This window comes from Columba livia, chromosome 3 (assembly GCF_036013475.1).
Source record: "Columba livia isolate bColLiv1 breed racing homer chromosome 3, bColLiv1.pat.W.v2, whole genome shotgun sequence".
NCBI lineage: Eukaryota > Metazoa > Chordata > Aves > Columbiformes > Columbidae > Columba > Columba livia.
Genome location: NC_088604.1, coordinates 31,858,859 through 31,875,009, shown reverse-complemented (window position 1 = coordinate 31,875,009; position 16,151 = coordinate 31,858,859). Strand labels below are relative to the sequence as shown.

At 44.8% G+C, this 16,151-nt stretch overlaps 1 protein-coding gene across 47 annotated transcripts in view; it reads right to left on the bottom strand.

Annotated features, from left to right (window-relative positions):
* RIMS1 (regulating synaptic membrane exocytosis 1) overlaps positions 1-15,294 on the bottom strand; it is a 314,448-nt gene extending 299,154 nt beyond the window's left edge. For 7 of the 47 annotated variants that reach the window (XM_065056274.1, XM_065056277.1, XM_065056276.1 and 4 more), the window contains exon 1: positions 14,625-15,286. In XM_065056274.1, coding sequence (XP_064912346.1) covers positions 14,625-14,788 — 164 coding nt within the window. In that variant the 5' untranslated portion in view covers positions 14,789-15,286. Of the gene's footprint in view, positions 1-14,624 lie in introns of all 47 variants that reach the window. The other 40 variants (XM_065056262.1, XM_065056263.1, XM_065056254.1 and 37 more) reach the window with 15 other exon arrangements.
* Between the last annotated feature and the right edge of the window lie 857 nt (positions 15,295-16,151).

The following is a 16,151-nucleotide window of genomic DNA, read 5'->3' as shown; positions in this document are numbered from 1 at the left end:
AGACACATAAATACACAAGTCCCAGGTCTGCTACCAAAGGATCCATCACTTTTCATTAGCCAGTTCTCAGTGCACAGAACTACTATTTTACGCTTGTTCTGCACTAGACGAACAGGCAGCTGCATCACTCACAGCCGACTTCCAGGCTCCCACCCCAGATAATTCCAGCCTTCTTCTCACATCTCTCCCTGTCAGATACTCCTCCTCTGTATGATGCCCACAGACCCGTCTCTATGCCCTCTAAGTCCCACTTTTTGTGCCTTAGGGGATGTATACTTTCTTACACTTTACACTTTCCAGCTCACTAGCTACACATTTTCCTCTTTTCTGCTGTCCGTCACAAGGCTCTTATTTCTCCTCTCCTCATTTCTCCTCTCCCACGGCAACTAAGCAACCATAGTTTTTCTATTAAATAGCCTTGCCAGCACAATGCAAAATGCCAACCATTTTGTTGTATTTTCTCATGAATCTGGTGTTTACCTTGTGAGGAGATTCAAAACACTTTAGCTAGCATGAGACTTGGGTTTAACACAATAAAATGAAATAAGAATTTTATCGAAGTATTGCATTTTCATTGATGGCAGTTTAATGATAATTCACATTCAAAAGGTACTGCTTCTCATGTGGGGAGAAACATGCTTTTACCTCACTAGCCATAACATTATTGAGAAATGAGAGATCCCCAAAGGAAAGATAGCGATCTCAAAAGTCCCACAGGAGGGATCTGGAGAAAGTGTCAGGCTGTTGTACATGTCTGAAAACACAATCAGATGCAGCGACTGAGCTGAAGCTTTTGTCATGGCCGTCTATGTCCAGCAATGAAACCCAGATGGCCCAGGGACCGCTTCCAGCAGAGGAAATACCCACCCATGGTGTGCCCAAGGGAGATCCGTGCCCGCCAGCCACGGAAACCACCACCCGCTCCGGAGCTCCCTCCACTCCCTGCTGCAAAACCTGGTTTAAAATAGCAGCCAGCTGCCCACCCTTTCCTCCCCTCCCTCCTGAAGACAAGGAAGGGCACCAGTAGACATCCCAAACAGCAGCAGATACCTGTGTATAGACAATGACATTCCCTCCATGCCGTCACCACAGCCCAGGGACAGCACAGACCGACCCTCTGCCACAACCGGGCAGTGCTTCGCACCTCTGAACACCCACCACAGCTTGTCCTCTTACCAACACTTTATGAACCGAGCATGACATTTGCACTGAACTACACCGGGGCATCCTTACAGTTTTGCAGGAAGCCCACCTTAAACAGAAATGCAATTTAATATGTATAGAATGGCTCTTTAGCTCAACTTGATTTGTCTTAGATTTTATCAATAGCATGATTATAATATCTGGAATGAGGAAAAAGAAAAAACTGCACGTGTTCCTAAAATATTACAGATTGAAGTCTGATGTACTGCTTATGTTGCATATAATGGGTAAGATATATAAGTAATATACATCAGTGTAACCACAATCATTTAAATATCTGGAAGTAAGTAAAGTTGAAAGCCTTAATGAAAAATACATTATGAGACAAAGACACACATGCCATAAATTGGTCTAGAATTAAAGTGGGAAGCACCACAGTGTTATGGGGCATAATCTGAACTGTCTTCTAGTGAACAGACAGTAATAATACTTTTCAGGTCTACAAAATGTAACAAAAAATATTTTGGGAACTAATAAAAAATACGAGGCTGACAGCCCGGGGGTGCAGCTCTCTGAAGGACAAACCTCTTGATATGAAATAAGAAGAGTATAGATTCACAATATAAAAAACTGCAGGCTGTTAAATTCAGACAAGCTGTGGTAACATAGCAGAAAAAAAAAAAACCTTTCCCATACTCTCAGTGGCCTCAGCTTTAGCCTGAAGGAAAAACTACTTTTCCTTTTCCTTCAGGGAAAACACTTTTAATTTTCTTGTTCATTCAGTTCTCGGCCTCTGACAAGGAAGTCAAAAGGGTGGCAGTTGCCGAAGTCATTTATTGATTTTCTTGGTTTATTTATGAATGCCAGACATGCAAGGGCCTGTCTTCAAAATTTAACACCTGGTATTTCATGCCATTAAGTACATTGCCAGGAAGATTAGTTCCTTTCCACCTCTGCGACTTTCACATAACGAGCAAGCTGCCCTCCCAGAAAGTTCATTAAACTTTGGCTTTCATAGAAAGCTCTCAAATTTAGGGCCAGAAAGCTCTCAAGTCTCAGTTAACTTCCATTCTTCTACCAACACATGGGAAGGAGAGCTCTGCTTTAGGCTGAAATATGTGCAACAGGAAGCAGAGGGAAAAGTAAAAAGGCACAGTATGAGATCAACAGGATGGTCGTCGAGGGTAATCCCATGTACAATATGTTGCAGTAACCCAACAGAAGGTGACAGAAACCATGAATCACTCTGAAAAGGTCTTGATTTCAGAGAAATATGGCAAACGCTTAAATGCAAAAAGAAAAAAGCACACTTGACCATAAATTCTGCAAGGAGAGAGCTGAAAGCATTGCCAAACACCAACCTGTGAAAAATAAAGAGGACAAACCCCTTCATAACACGAAGCACTGCTGTTGCTGCCATTCTCCTCTAGATTCTTCCCTCATATTGTCAACTTCATTCATTTTACTTTACCTCAAAGAAAACCCCAGCTTTTTTACTTTTGATCCCATACAGGATAAATACCAGGAAAGAAAGAATTGGACCACCTTGGTTGGATGAAGGAAGCGCATGGTCTCATCTGCCAATGTAACCAGAACTCCCCAGCTGCTTTTCCACATGGACATGTCAGAGACAAGACGTGTTCAGACAGGGACAAGCTTAGAACTTGCATCATCGCCATCAGAAAAAGAAACTCCACAGGTGAACGAAACTGTAAATTCACTGCTGATTCCCTCAGCTGGTCACTCCAATCCAAACAGTTCCTGGTGGAAGTTATCTCACAGTGAGTGCTATAATTGTTTGAAAGACACTATTTTAAGGGAGGATGTTTTGCTTTAAGCTAACGTAGTTTTACAAAAAAAAAAAAAAATTATGAAGAGATTTAGCTTATAAATGTGAGAGCTTTTAAATGTAAAAAGCACGATCAATATCAAATCATCTAAAAACACAAAATACAAGAACCATAATATGTTGGTGAGGGTCTATATTCTTAGAATAGATTTCTCATTAAAAAAAATCAATATCTAATTTTGCTCTGAAATATAAGAAAAATGTACTGTGCATTTAATCTCAAGGAAATTTACACACTTTTTACATATACACTATCAGAAACAATTAATACAGCTCTGCAATCTCCACCTCTGAGTGAATATAGTTCGTTTCTATGAGTATATTGAAAAAGAGCTTTTTGGAGAAAACAAAATATGCAATTAAGACTGCAGGAAATCAGCGGTATACACAACAAAATGTAATTTTTAAAAATATAGATACACTTACGAACCACTAGTGATAAATGTTTTTTGCTTGATTGTTTGTTTTAAAAATGTAGGTAGCTATGCCTTGGTTTCACTTTTCTGTTTGCCCTAAAGCTTGGGGAGTAACTAAACAGCTATTGAATGCATTTGAGAAAAATGTGCTGCTTTCTGCAAAATACAAGACGTACAGGGACATATCCCATCTAAACACACTCAACAACACTTAAGTCATACTCCAGTTAACAGATGTGCTTCCAGTGGCACTTGTTCCAAGGCAGAGATTCACCCAAGTTAACCAAACCCAACACAAGCACAATACAATGTTTTAGGGGTCCATGGCAGCAACTTTTTCAGCTGTGTCACCTGTCCCCATAATATGACTGCAGGTAAAACCGTTCCAAACTTTCAGCTCCTCATCAAATTTCACCAATGCACTCTACATATTTTAAGTGATACTAAAGAACCTAATGTTGCAATTAAAGTCCATAAAACAACTTGTACGTATTTCTGTGCAGCCTGGTTCCATATTCTTAGGCATGAGCACAAATACACACACAAAATCTCATCTCATTCTCAACCGTCTTGATATTTTGCAGGTGGCATCCAGGGCCAAAATCAATAGAGTTAAACTAGGATGATCTAGAGTTCTCCTAAATTCTGTCCTTTCTTCTCAACTGCGTAGCCTCAAGCACCACGCACTCCATCAACCAGCTGCCTTCCTGTTCTACATCTATAGCTAAAACCACACAGCCAGCAGAACATTAAACTGTAGGGCTGAAGTTTGCCATGCAATGTTAAAATTTTTGCAATAAACAACAATATTAAGGAGACTGATCACCTAACGTAACTAAAATACTCATAGATTGTTCATGTCTTTTTACTGTTCAAACTTTCACATTGTTTTCATCTACATCTGTGCAATTTAATTTAATCAGTACAAAATTTAGTCTCCTGATGTCAAATGTCAAAATTATTCTAAAGTTAATACTGTAAATATGAAAAAGTGCAATGACTTTATTTTGAAAATAACTTCATATGAAAGGCTAATTAAAAAACTAGAGAATAATTAATAGAAATGAAAAACTACACTGACTGCTTTCTTAGTACATGCAAGTGCTAAAGAAATTGTGTAAAGAAAAGAGAATAGAAAGCTCAGACAGCTACTATGCTTTTTCCAAGACCAATGGAATTCTCAAAAGGAAAGAGTTAGACTAACCAATCATGGCTAAAAACACAACTAAACATTTTCAGTCATCTAGTTCCAAAATAGCCTTTTGTTACATAAACGACTCATCATTTCTCTCAAAAGTCCTATTACAAGTCATTTGATCTGTAGAATATTTCCATATGATTAATACACGCTGATGCAAATCGCTTATAGTTAAATCTTTGGATTGTTTGCATAATATAGGACTGTAAGTTTGCTAAATATCTGGAAAGAGAATGATGTATCAATATCACGAATTCCTAGTTTATTGATAGGATTTTGAAGCCTTACAGTACATTCAAATACTTTAGATTAAATGTTTTACAAAAATGTAGACAAAATCTTCATGAGCAGGGGCTACAAAATGTGTAATGCTTTTTAGGCTCATAGACCAAACTAGGCCTGTGAAAAAAATGTAGAATCTTTTATTAGGCCTGCTAATATAACAGATAGACAGACTTTTGGGTACATAATTTCTTTGTTTGGTCAATTCAGAGTATGCAGTATTGGTAATCAAGAGAAACGCTTGAGAACACACTTCACGCTTAGGTCATTCAAGCATGTGAAGACTTCCCTTAGCAATTCTCAGAACAGAGCACTCTGTTTCTTGCTAGAAGGGTAGTAGACTTTTTCTCTGCAATATAATAGTACTTAAACTAAAACAGCGTGGTTGGGCTGTGTGCCATTCATGAGCAATGTCTTAATAAATTTCACATAACGAAGTTTACAAAAATAACTCTCAATTAAGGACCTTAAAGTAAATAACTGTATTTTGATGCAAGGCATTTAAACCACCATTCTAACTAGAATTTGGTGTTTATCTAAAGCCAAAAATACAGAGAAAATTATTCTTTGGTTACATCCCAGATCTTCAAAATTTCAAACACTTAATTTGCTAGAACCACCACTGTCTTCACTAAAAAGCCTAGCTCTGTCTGCTGAGTTTAATCCTGACCAAAAAGCAACCCTCAGGACATACACTGATCTTCAGTGATTCCAAGAGGGCCTAATACAGGAAAGAGGGACCAAAAAAAAAATAGGATATTTCAAACACTACCCATTTTTATTACAGATATCTGAAAAAATCATACACAGACACGCTTCCCTACCTTCAATAGTTTTAACAATGCTTATCATAAGCTGCACAAAGTCCTGACACTGAAAATAAGACACACCTGATGTGAACAAACTCAGAAATGAATGTACAAATAGATGTTCTAATTCAATCTAGAACTGTCTGGAAACAGCTACTCATTGTGCTGTGTCTCTTTGTGCCTCTGAAACACCAAGTGTATGAATGGTTTTGTGTGTGCCATTATTCTGAAAATTGCAACTAGCTTTCCTTGCCTTCGTTACAGTGCCAGAAAATATATTTGGAACATGGTTTTCTTGTTTCATACTCTCTCTGGACATTAAGTATCTGATATGCAATCAAATTTTGAGGATGATTACTTCAGTTATAAGTACAAAGAACTGCAATGCTACCCTATCACCTTGTGCAAATTGTCTTACCTGAGCAGCTATTAAAGCAAACTGATTGTGGTATTCTTTTCTGCCGTTTGTTGTGAAAACCAAAAATAATTCTGACTAACATTTACTGCCTAGATTCCAAAACCAGGCAACACCATAAACATTGCATAATATTTTACCGTTTCTGTGAAGTATAAAAGAAGGAATAAAACAATTATAACTCTAGACAGATGCAGATATCTGATAAGCTATCAGCATCCTTACAGATCCAATATTTCGATCTGACTGGGGTAAATCACACAGCCCTGATCAGGTGTAAATCATTCCAGTAACTGTAAATTATATGCAAGTATTTCCAAAAATCAGAATGAAACCAGTCTGTGTTTGTAACTGATTTTGTAAGATTTTTCTTATATGTTTTATTATCACTGGGAAGTAGGTTCAAACTCAAGCTTTTTTGCCCAAAATGTAATTTCATGCCAGCATCTACTAATTAAAGCTGGTAGGCCTGAGGAGAAAACAAATGCAGTGGGCATCAGTGGGTAGAGCAGAGGAGAAGGTAAAAGTAGCTCTAACTATGGGCAACCAAAAATGAAATTTTGGTTTTGTCATTTTCCACCTTCAGTAACACCTGCATCCCAGCAAACTTGAATACAAGGGCAGCAGTATTTTTAAATAGCCTTTCCTTAAGGTATTAAGTTCAAGTCTTAAAATACTTAGTAACCTCCTGATGAAAGAAGCACGCTACATCTTTGTTAGTTGCTTCCTTGTAACCAAGGATGCAAAAAATTTTTCACAAGTCTTTAGAAATAAAAGGGCATTGATGAGATTGAGAATTTCAAGTCTCTCTGAATCTTCTTCTCCTTCTTTTATCTTCCATAAAAATAACCCATGGGGGGTACTTTAACCCACTAGAGAAGAAGCCTCTTCTGCATAATTCCTTTTAAGATCTGGGTTTATAACAACTTCGTACTTTGAGAAGTTCCTGCCCAGAGATCATGTTCTTTCACCCATTATTTGTCTTCACCCTTCTGCAGGGCACGTCCATGTATTTGTAGACTCACAGACTTCTCGGTCAGAAAGCATTAGTGCAATGTCAGGCAAAGCCAGGCATGAAGCTTTGAAGGCTCCTTGTATCAAGTGGAGAATCACGTGGGAAGATGCATGCACAGAAATAATGCCTTGTGTATTTCAATAAAACCACTGAAACTGGGACCAGGAAAGAGCTCTGGATAGAAGCTTGCACTTCGAACCTTTTGAAATTTCAACATACGCTGTTCTGAAGCCCATGTCTAGAACGTGGTCGGGATGTTTATTACTGCCTGTCATCCCCTACCACCTCCCGCTCTTCTATAGCTTTTGAGGAAATTCCCATGAATCTGCTGTTGTCTGCAGACAGTCTCCTGCTCCTGCCTTGGCAGTAAAATGGACCCTCAGTAGAACAGACAGTGAGTGTCTCATATAATAATTGCCTTACCACATGACTGCATACAGTTGTAAATACATTTTTACTACATATAGTAGTCTCCTTGGACTAAGTCCACCTTCCTGCTTAAAAATCACTATCAATTCTCTGAAATTTCCTAAAAATCATGAAAACCCTCCTTGCAATTCTGAGGTCATCACAGTTCTCTCCTTTAATCAGGACATTTCTGGACATACCTGCCCTCTCAGAGTGGTGAAAACTTGAAGCCTCAAATGCTGTTAAACTCTTTCTGATGTTTTCATTGCCCGAAAGGCAATAATAGTTTCTGCACTGCTCAATTCTCTCTCTCCTTCCCTGAGTGAGGACCTTGGGCAGTAAAGAGAAAGGGGCTGGAAGCAGTGACCACAAGCAACTCTTCCCCTGAATGATTCAGACTGATTTGAGAACACATTAGACACTGATCTCCCTCTTAAGCTTTAAAACATTCAACAAACAGACATGCCAAGTCCTGCATGAGGAGAGGAATAATCCCATGCACCAGTACATGCTGGGGGGCAACCAGATGGAAAGAAGCTCTGCAGAGAAGCAACTGAGGATTCAAGCTGACCATGAGCCACCAATGTGCCACTGCAGCGAAGACAACCAACACCACCCTGGGCTACACTGGAAAAGGATTACCAGTAGATCAAAAGAGGTGATCTTTCCTCTCTGCCTCGGCACTGGTGAAGCTACATCTGGATGCTAAGCCTAGTTCTGGGCTCCTCAGTACAAGAAATGCAAGGACATATTGGAGCGAGTGCAGCAAAGGGCCACAAAGACAGTTAAGGGACTGGAGCACGTCACATAAGGAAAGAATGAGTGGGAATTGTTCAACCTGAAGAACAAAAAGGCTCAGGAGGATCTTAAAAATTTGTACAGATCCCCAGTGGGGAGGAGTAAAGAACACAGAGCCAAACTCTTCTCACAGGTGCCCAGGGGCAGGAACAGAGGCAATGGAAACAAACTGAAACACAGGAGGTGCCATAGGAACATCAGGAAACACTTTTTACTGTGGGGATGGCTGAGCACTGGAAAAGGTTGTCCAGAGAGGCTGTGGAGTCTCCACCCTTGGAGATGTTCAAAAGCCATCTGCATACACACCGTCCTGGGCTACTAGCTGTAGGTGGCCCTGCTCTGAGTAGGGGGTTGCACTAGACAATATCCAGACTCCTGCAGTCCTCCAGCGCTAAAATTGTTTCACCATGGATCGGTGTACTCAAGTGTCAGGACCAGAGCTGGCACTGCCAGAAGAGGTGAAAGACAATGTTCTAAGTTTGTCTGGGAGATTCCAGGGGCTTAGACCACCCACGCACACAGTAAGCAACCTGGACTCTGCTCCCTGCTCCACCACAGAGCCTGAAACATGGTGGTTCCAAACCCCCTTCTATACAAAGGAGGAAATAAAGGTTTTCAAGCAGCAGAGGTGAGGGCATCCTCCATTCCTCCTGCTCCACTCCACAGAAAGTGAGATTCATGGGACGATGGAAACAAGAAGCAAGAGGGAGTCTGACGCAGAAAAAGGTGTCTTGGTATTGTTTATTTTATCCTTTAATTCCTTGGTGCCAAATGCACAACCAGTTCCCAGAACTCTTGATTCCTCATTTTTCTTCTCAGTGAGATTAAAGATAGGCTTTAGATCCTTTATCCTAAAGAGAGGAAAAAGACAGACTACCTCATGATGGCCCCTTGACTCTTGCTTTTATTTCTACAAAGTGGCCCCATTTCAATAGAAGGGATGAAGAATGATCCTACCTCTCCCTTCCCTACTCTTTATGGAAGGACAATTACTGTCAGGGTATTTATAGCATCCAGGCTAACAAGGTCTTGGAACCCTACTTCCTGATTTTGCCCATAAGTACTACAGAAAATAAAGATGGCGCCAGCTGCCACTGTGCTTTGAGCAATATTCAAGGTTTTCTGACAATGTTAGGTGTGGTCCGAGTGTTAGAAATGGAGAGGGAAACAAACTGTCTCCATGAAACCAGTTAAGAGCACATGTGTCCCGTCCAGCCTGTTAATGTTCAGAGTTACAAAGCTAGTAGTTCATGCTGGAAGCTTCCAGATGCACACATAGGGGTTATCTTGCAATCTCTGAAACAGATTCTCACCAACTCAAGTGACTTCAGGATTTGGCAGCCCCAAAAACTGAGTAGCTCCAATATCCCTGTTGATTCTAGAGACCTGAATTCTACTGAAGTCAAGTTTGTGTACCACACTAGATGATCAAAATAGGGTGGCAGGATGAATTTTCCCCTAATTATTAACTGCCACTCCCATAGCAAATCTTAAAATAACTGTCTTAAGATCTGGGAAGGTTTCAAGTACCTGCTAGCATCTCTACTGAAGCTACTCAATTAGAGTTACAAAACTACAAAGAACATCCTATGTCTCTGATTTAACCTTCCTACTATTGCCACTACCTTGGCAAACAATCTCTTTCAGAGTCTTGTTAAATCCCTTTAGAAGTGTAGTAAGAGCTTTTGTCCCCACTCAAATTTGCTCCAGAAAATGACTGCCATGGTAACTAGGAACCTTCTTCTAATTTCTGGCCAAATTTATCTAAGGATGATTTATAGCTATTCTCCCTTTGATAAGCTACTGTTACACCAGAGCTGGAGAAAAGTACTTTGGCTGTCCCAATGTGTGGACCCTTTGGGCTGTCCATGGGAGAACAGACCTGGAATTCAACCAGCTGTGTTCACAGCTGCCGTGGTTTACACTTAGTACTTAACTAACCAGATCAGGTAAGACACACGGTTGCACATAAACTCCAGCTTAAGTACACACATATAAATACAGATGGTTCTGTGCTTTGTCTGTTATTGAAATTTGCTGTATATTAAATGGGGTTGTTTTACTTCAAGGTACCTTGTAACCACAAACAATATAGTTGTTTCAGGCTATCCAGTGTTTGAATGCACACCCTAAACTTCTAAACTATTTTTCCTTTAAAATGTAACACTGCCTGTCCCCTATATGTTAGGAAGGCAGTCACCGCTGTGACAACAGCACTTTGAGTTCAGCACTGAGTATCAATATGCATTACAGAGGTACTGTATTAGCATCAGTTCTTTCAGAGGGCTTAAGCATATGACTGCATAGTTTGTGACTCCCAACCAGGCTTAGGTATAAGACAGACAGCAAGCAATTCAGTAGCCAAGGCACCCACATGCTCTTACCCTATATGCCCTGGATGCACAGGAACACCCAGCTGTTCAGGTGCACCATTACTAAAAGATTTTGTGGACTGCACTCAAGGTGTCTCAGTTTCTACTTAGTGCCAGATAAGCATCGAAGTGCTTATGTGGATTTGAGTCTTCATCGCCATACAGCAGCCTGGGGTTGCACTTCACTGCACGAGGGCACAGGCATGTTCTCAGAAGTACCTAGTCACACCATCCCCATTACAGCATGAATGCAAAACCGATCTCTGGATGTAAAGGCAATTTCAAAGCAATTGCCTAATGTTGAAGTGCTCCTCATGCCAAGGTGCACCTGTTCATAAAAAAAAAAGGCAAAACAGGAACCTTCACAAAAGGCCTAACTCCTCAACACATTCTTCCAAGGTATTCAACAGGTCATAGGACAGCAGATTGTTCCCTTTCCACAAATGCCACACAGCAGTTTGAACTCTGATATTGGAGGGGTGAGGGGAGGACAAGGTCTCTGCCACTGACCAGGTACACCTAGAAACAGAAAGTCACACTAGCCAGTGCAAGTTGCATGCCTCTGCCCCATGGGTGTGACAAGCTCCTTTAGCCCCAGACTGCTGAAGGAAACTCAGCGGGCCAACAAACTGGCAGATCAGGCAAATTCCTGGAAAGAACCGAGCAGGTGGTATCAAACCAAAGCATGCATTCCTGTCACTTTCCAGCGCAAGCAGCGGAAGCATCACGTTGTCCGCAGCCCTGCTCCCCGGCTGGCAGGCTGCAGTACATGCTGTGTCAGCAGGGACTGGCAGAGAGGGTTTACAAGAAGGGCTTTAGCTCAGAGTCCGAATCAGGGCTCTGGAGTACAGGGAGGTACAGACCAGAGGAGAGGCACATAGCCTCTTTTCTTATGATCCTAATCTCTTCCACTTCTCCTGAAATTCATATAGTCTATTCACAGAAACCCCTCAAATTCCCTTGGATCTATAATTTTATAAGCATCATGTGAAGAATACAGTAGTTTAACCAATAATTCTTCCCACAGTTTCCTGCCATGAGGAGTTCTGGAAAGGAAAACTGCCAAGTACTGTTTTAGTAACTTTTACTGCCAAGTATCAGGACATCCAGAACAGGAGAGAAATGCTGCACCTTTTTTAGCTCTTATGATCCACGACGCAGCACGTATCCAACCGCTGATCGGCCCAGGTAGCCCAGTTTGCAACATAGATCAACTTCACTTCCAGGGGATATTACAGATGCGCGTGTGGGTGTTACAGACAGAAACATTTCTCTGCCGGGTGGTTTTAAGAGAAAACTGGTGGGTATTTTGCTGAGACATTTGGATAATCAGAAAAGCTTTTACTGAAAATAATAGGAAGCGATGGTGACAATACACAACTTTTACAATATAGCTGCGTCATCTGGATACCACCATTGTACATTTGTAACAAACCTCTACAAAATTATGGAAGTAAATTCTTGTCTCAAAATCCAGTCTTTTAAGGGTTACTTTCCAGAAAGATGTGTCTAACTCTTGTCCAATAAAGGAAGTAAGTGCTCAGCATATAGAAAAGGCAAACAATCTCGGAAAATCTAGTGGAACTCTTGCAGATTCAAATCATAAACCCTATGAAAATTATTTGCTGTGATCTAATTTTTGAAAACTAACAATATAGCTGAAGTGAGTATACACGTTCGTAAGTTTCCCCAATGTATTTTCTATTAATTTCTGGCTCTTTATTTAAAGAATTAAAAAATCTATTTAAAAATCACAATTTCTCAGACCAATTGAGAGCCTGGACTTTTGTTCCCATGATATGAAAGAACTGTTATAAGGAAATAAACTTTTAACTCTGGGTATCACAAACCTCTGAAGATAATATGAAGTAATTTAAAGTTGAATTCACAAAGCACAATTTTTGACCTCTTCTAAAAATCATGTTTAAAGTGTCCTAAATTCATTTAGTAAAACTACTGAAGATTCCCATAATCTCACAGAAAAATGAAGTGTCAGTGCAGAATTCAGAAATGCCAATACCAAAGAGAAAAAGGGAAAAAAAGAAGTAAAATTTATCCTCCATCCCATGTTAACAAGAATAGGGCTGAGAAATTACCATCTCTCCCAACAAAAGTTCATTCTTGCAGAGACTGTAAGATTTACAGTATTGCTCTTCGACATCATCACAGAAACAGTAATCTTCTTCATGGAATAAAAGCTAAATATTTACAGGGAAGTAGGTGTGCTGGAAGACAAGGAATGGGAGAAGGATAAACGTAGTTTATGGCCTTTGAGCTACTCCTTTATTTAATTTTCTTTTGATAAATAGAAACTGAGGAGGGATCCTTCACTTACATTTCCCCACATTGACCAGTATACTGCATCTTCACAAAACATTTCAACCACCCCACCTTGGAGACCAGCCACACCCCAAGTGCAATGAACAGCAACAGCAAGTGGAACTCTTCATCTTGGACCAAGGTCCAAACACCATGCTCCCAGCTGGCTCCTTGGCGATACGCATCACTAGTGGCTGGGCCTCAGTACCCACCGTTGCAATGGCCTCTAGTAGCCCCTGTAAAAATCCAGGGCCAGGCACCGATGGGGAGGGACAGAGACAGGAATACACCAAAACGCTGTCCCATCTTCACCACACACAGCACGTGGGGCTGAAACCGGGACCCTGCGGGGTTTAGTCTCTCTATCGGTCATGGAAGGCCAGAGTGAAGAGCTGGCACCTGCATCACTCAAGCAGGTATTTCCGACACTGCCCAGATCACGTCACACGTTCAGAGCATCCCTTCCAAGCACAGGTGTACGCGCCCAGGGAGGTAAGAATACACCTCCCGTGGCAGGGAGGGTCTAGGTAACGTCAGAGGTTTGCACTATTGCAATCACCTCTCCTACTGTCTCCCCCTCACAGCGAACAGGCCTGATGGGTAGTCATAAGAGGAGAAACCCTGATTCTCCTCCACAGGCCAGAGCTTCAATCTGTTTATTCTCATCACTCGCAGCAGGCAATTTGGTAACGTTATGTTTGAAGCCTCCTATTGACGGCGGAGGCTAGAAAATGTGGTCACATGTGCTGTTTGGCAAGGATGCGTGGGGGGATGAGAGAGAAAAGGTTCAAAAGAGGCTGTGGGGACCTGGTTTCCAAACATGGCACCTACACACACCCCGCGCTCCCCGCACCCCTCCCCGTGCAGCCGGCAGAGGAATAAACCCGCTCCCCCTCCGTCCCGGCAGCACGCACGCACGCTTCCCCTCCGCAACGAGCAGAGCGACTAATTGCATTTATTTCCTAATTACGAACGCCCTGCTGTCCCCACAGCGATCTGTCTCCCCGCCCCTGCCCTCCCGGGAGCAGGCGACGGGCGGGCCGGAGACGGCGGCGGGGGGCGCGGGGCGCAGGGCGCACGGAGCGGGTGAGCGGCGGGGGGCGGCAGCTGCCTCAGCCCGCGGTGGGCGGCAGCGGAGACCGAGCCAGGCGGGGGCAGCACAGCGGCCGCGGAGGCTCCCGCACGCAGGGAAACCCCACCCAGCGGCCCCTCCTGACAGAGGCGGGGTTTTGGGGACCCCAAAGGAATCCCACCTCGCCCCTCACCCCCATGGCGGGGTTTCCGCCCGCCCCTTCGCCCGCCCTCCGCCGCTGGCTCCCTCGGGGCGGGGAGGGCCGCCGTCCCGGCTCCGTGCCGGGTTCCCCCTGCAGCTCTGCCTCGGGAGGAGCAGCTTGGGGTGGGGGAGGAGGAAGTTGTGGGTCGGGAGCGGAGCGGGACCCGGGCTCCGCAGCGGGTCCCTGCGGGGCGGCCGGGCGAGCAGGGTGAAGCCGCTCGGCCCCGGGCACCGGCCGGCTCCCGCTGTGGCAGCGCCCGCTCCCGCCCGCCGGCGATCGGCGCATGAATGAGTGGCTGAATGAATGAATGACTGGCGTCTGCTTACTTGAGCATGGCCTCTTCTTTCTCTTCCTCTTCTTTCTGCCGGTCCATCACTGCCATGATAATGTTCCTCTCCTCCTCTGTCAGGTGGCTCAGGTCAGGCAGCTCCTGCATCGGGGGGGGCACCGTGGGCGGGCGAGGGCCGCGGGGCCCCACCGAAGAAGACATTTTCTTTCCGCCTCTCCCTTACACCTTCTACCTTTGCACGGCAAACCAAGCCAGCCTCTCCTCCGCCCCCTTCACACTGGAGTCCTCCGAGCAGCAGCAGCCGGCAGCTCTCTGGCAGCAGCGGAGGAGGCGGAGACCCAGCCTTTCATGGTTGCTTGCATCCACCCCGACCCGGCTGCTGCTGCTGCTGCTTGCTCCCTTTGTTTCCGCGGCTTCAGAGAGCTCGGGGGCTGCCGTGCCGCCGCCCGCAGCCCATCCTCCCGGCGGTGGGCGTGCGGGGCGGGGGTGCCGTAGCGCGGAGGCTCCCGATCGCCGCTGGCGGGCTGCGTGCGGGAGCGGGGGGGGCGGTGCGCGCCGCGGGCCGGCCGGGAAGGGCGGGTGCTGCCGCCGCCGAGATGCTCCGCCGCTGCGAGCCTGGCGCTGGGAGGAGGGAGGGAGTTCGGTGCCGGTGAGGCGGAGTCCGAGGCGCGTCGCCGCTGCCTCACGGGCGGCAGCGCTGCCTGCCCCTGCCGCTGCCACTGCCACTGCCCATGCCGGGGACCCGGGCTGGCAGCGCCTCTCCCCGCCGCCCCCCTCGCTCGTCCCGCACGGTCACGGCGTTGGTCCCGGCACCGCCGTCTTCCTCACGCCCTCCTCGACGTTTCCGCACCTCAGGTCGAGGCTGCGAGCTCGCCCGAGTCCCGCCAGCGCTGCCGTCTCTCCCGAGGCAGGGGCGGCCGTGGGACGGGCAGCGGCGGGGGAGCCGCGCTGCGGGCTGGCTGCGGGCTGCCGGGGGAGCCCCGGGCTCCGGTGCTGCAGTCGGTCCCTCGGGTGTGAGCCGTGCCCGCCCCAGCCCCTGGGACTCCAGTTGCAGCCCCCCTGCCTTCAGCCAGCACTGTCACCACTCGACCGTCCTTTCCTCGGGTTCCCACACTTCTGCATTTTCTTCGTATGCTTCTTACACTCAGTCAGTGTCATGCTCCCCACACACCTCCCATGGGGGTGGCAAGTGCTCTTAACTCTCCTCATTTATCAGACCCGTTTTTTCACTGCTGTGACCCACCAAGACTGGCCATGAACCACGCCACAATGCCAGCTATTAAACTGAGGAGGTAGCACACAATGAAACCAAACATCACTTCCAGACAGACATAGCTTGCCTATCAATTTTTGATCTACCAGCTCTGATCAACTTGATTTTGTGTAGCTGCTAATGAACACAGCAGCCTGTCTCTTCAGGAGATCATCTGCATGTAATCCACTGGCCAGAAACTCATGCCTGTAGCTCTGAACAGTCCCTTGCTCAAATGCATGCCTGTCAGTGAATGAAGTTGCTCAGGCTCCTCAGAAATGCAAAGCTGAAATACAGAGAAAACTTTCAAAT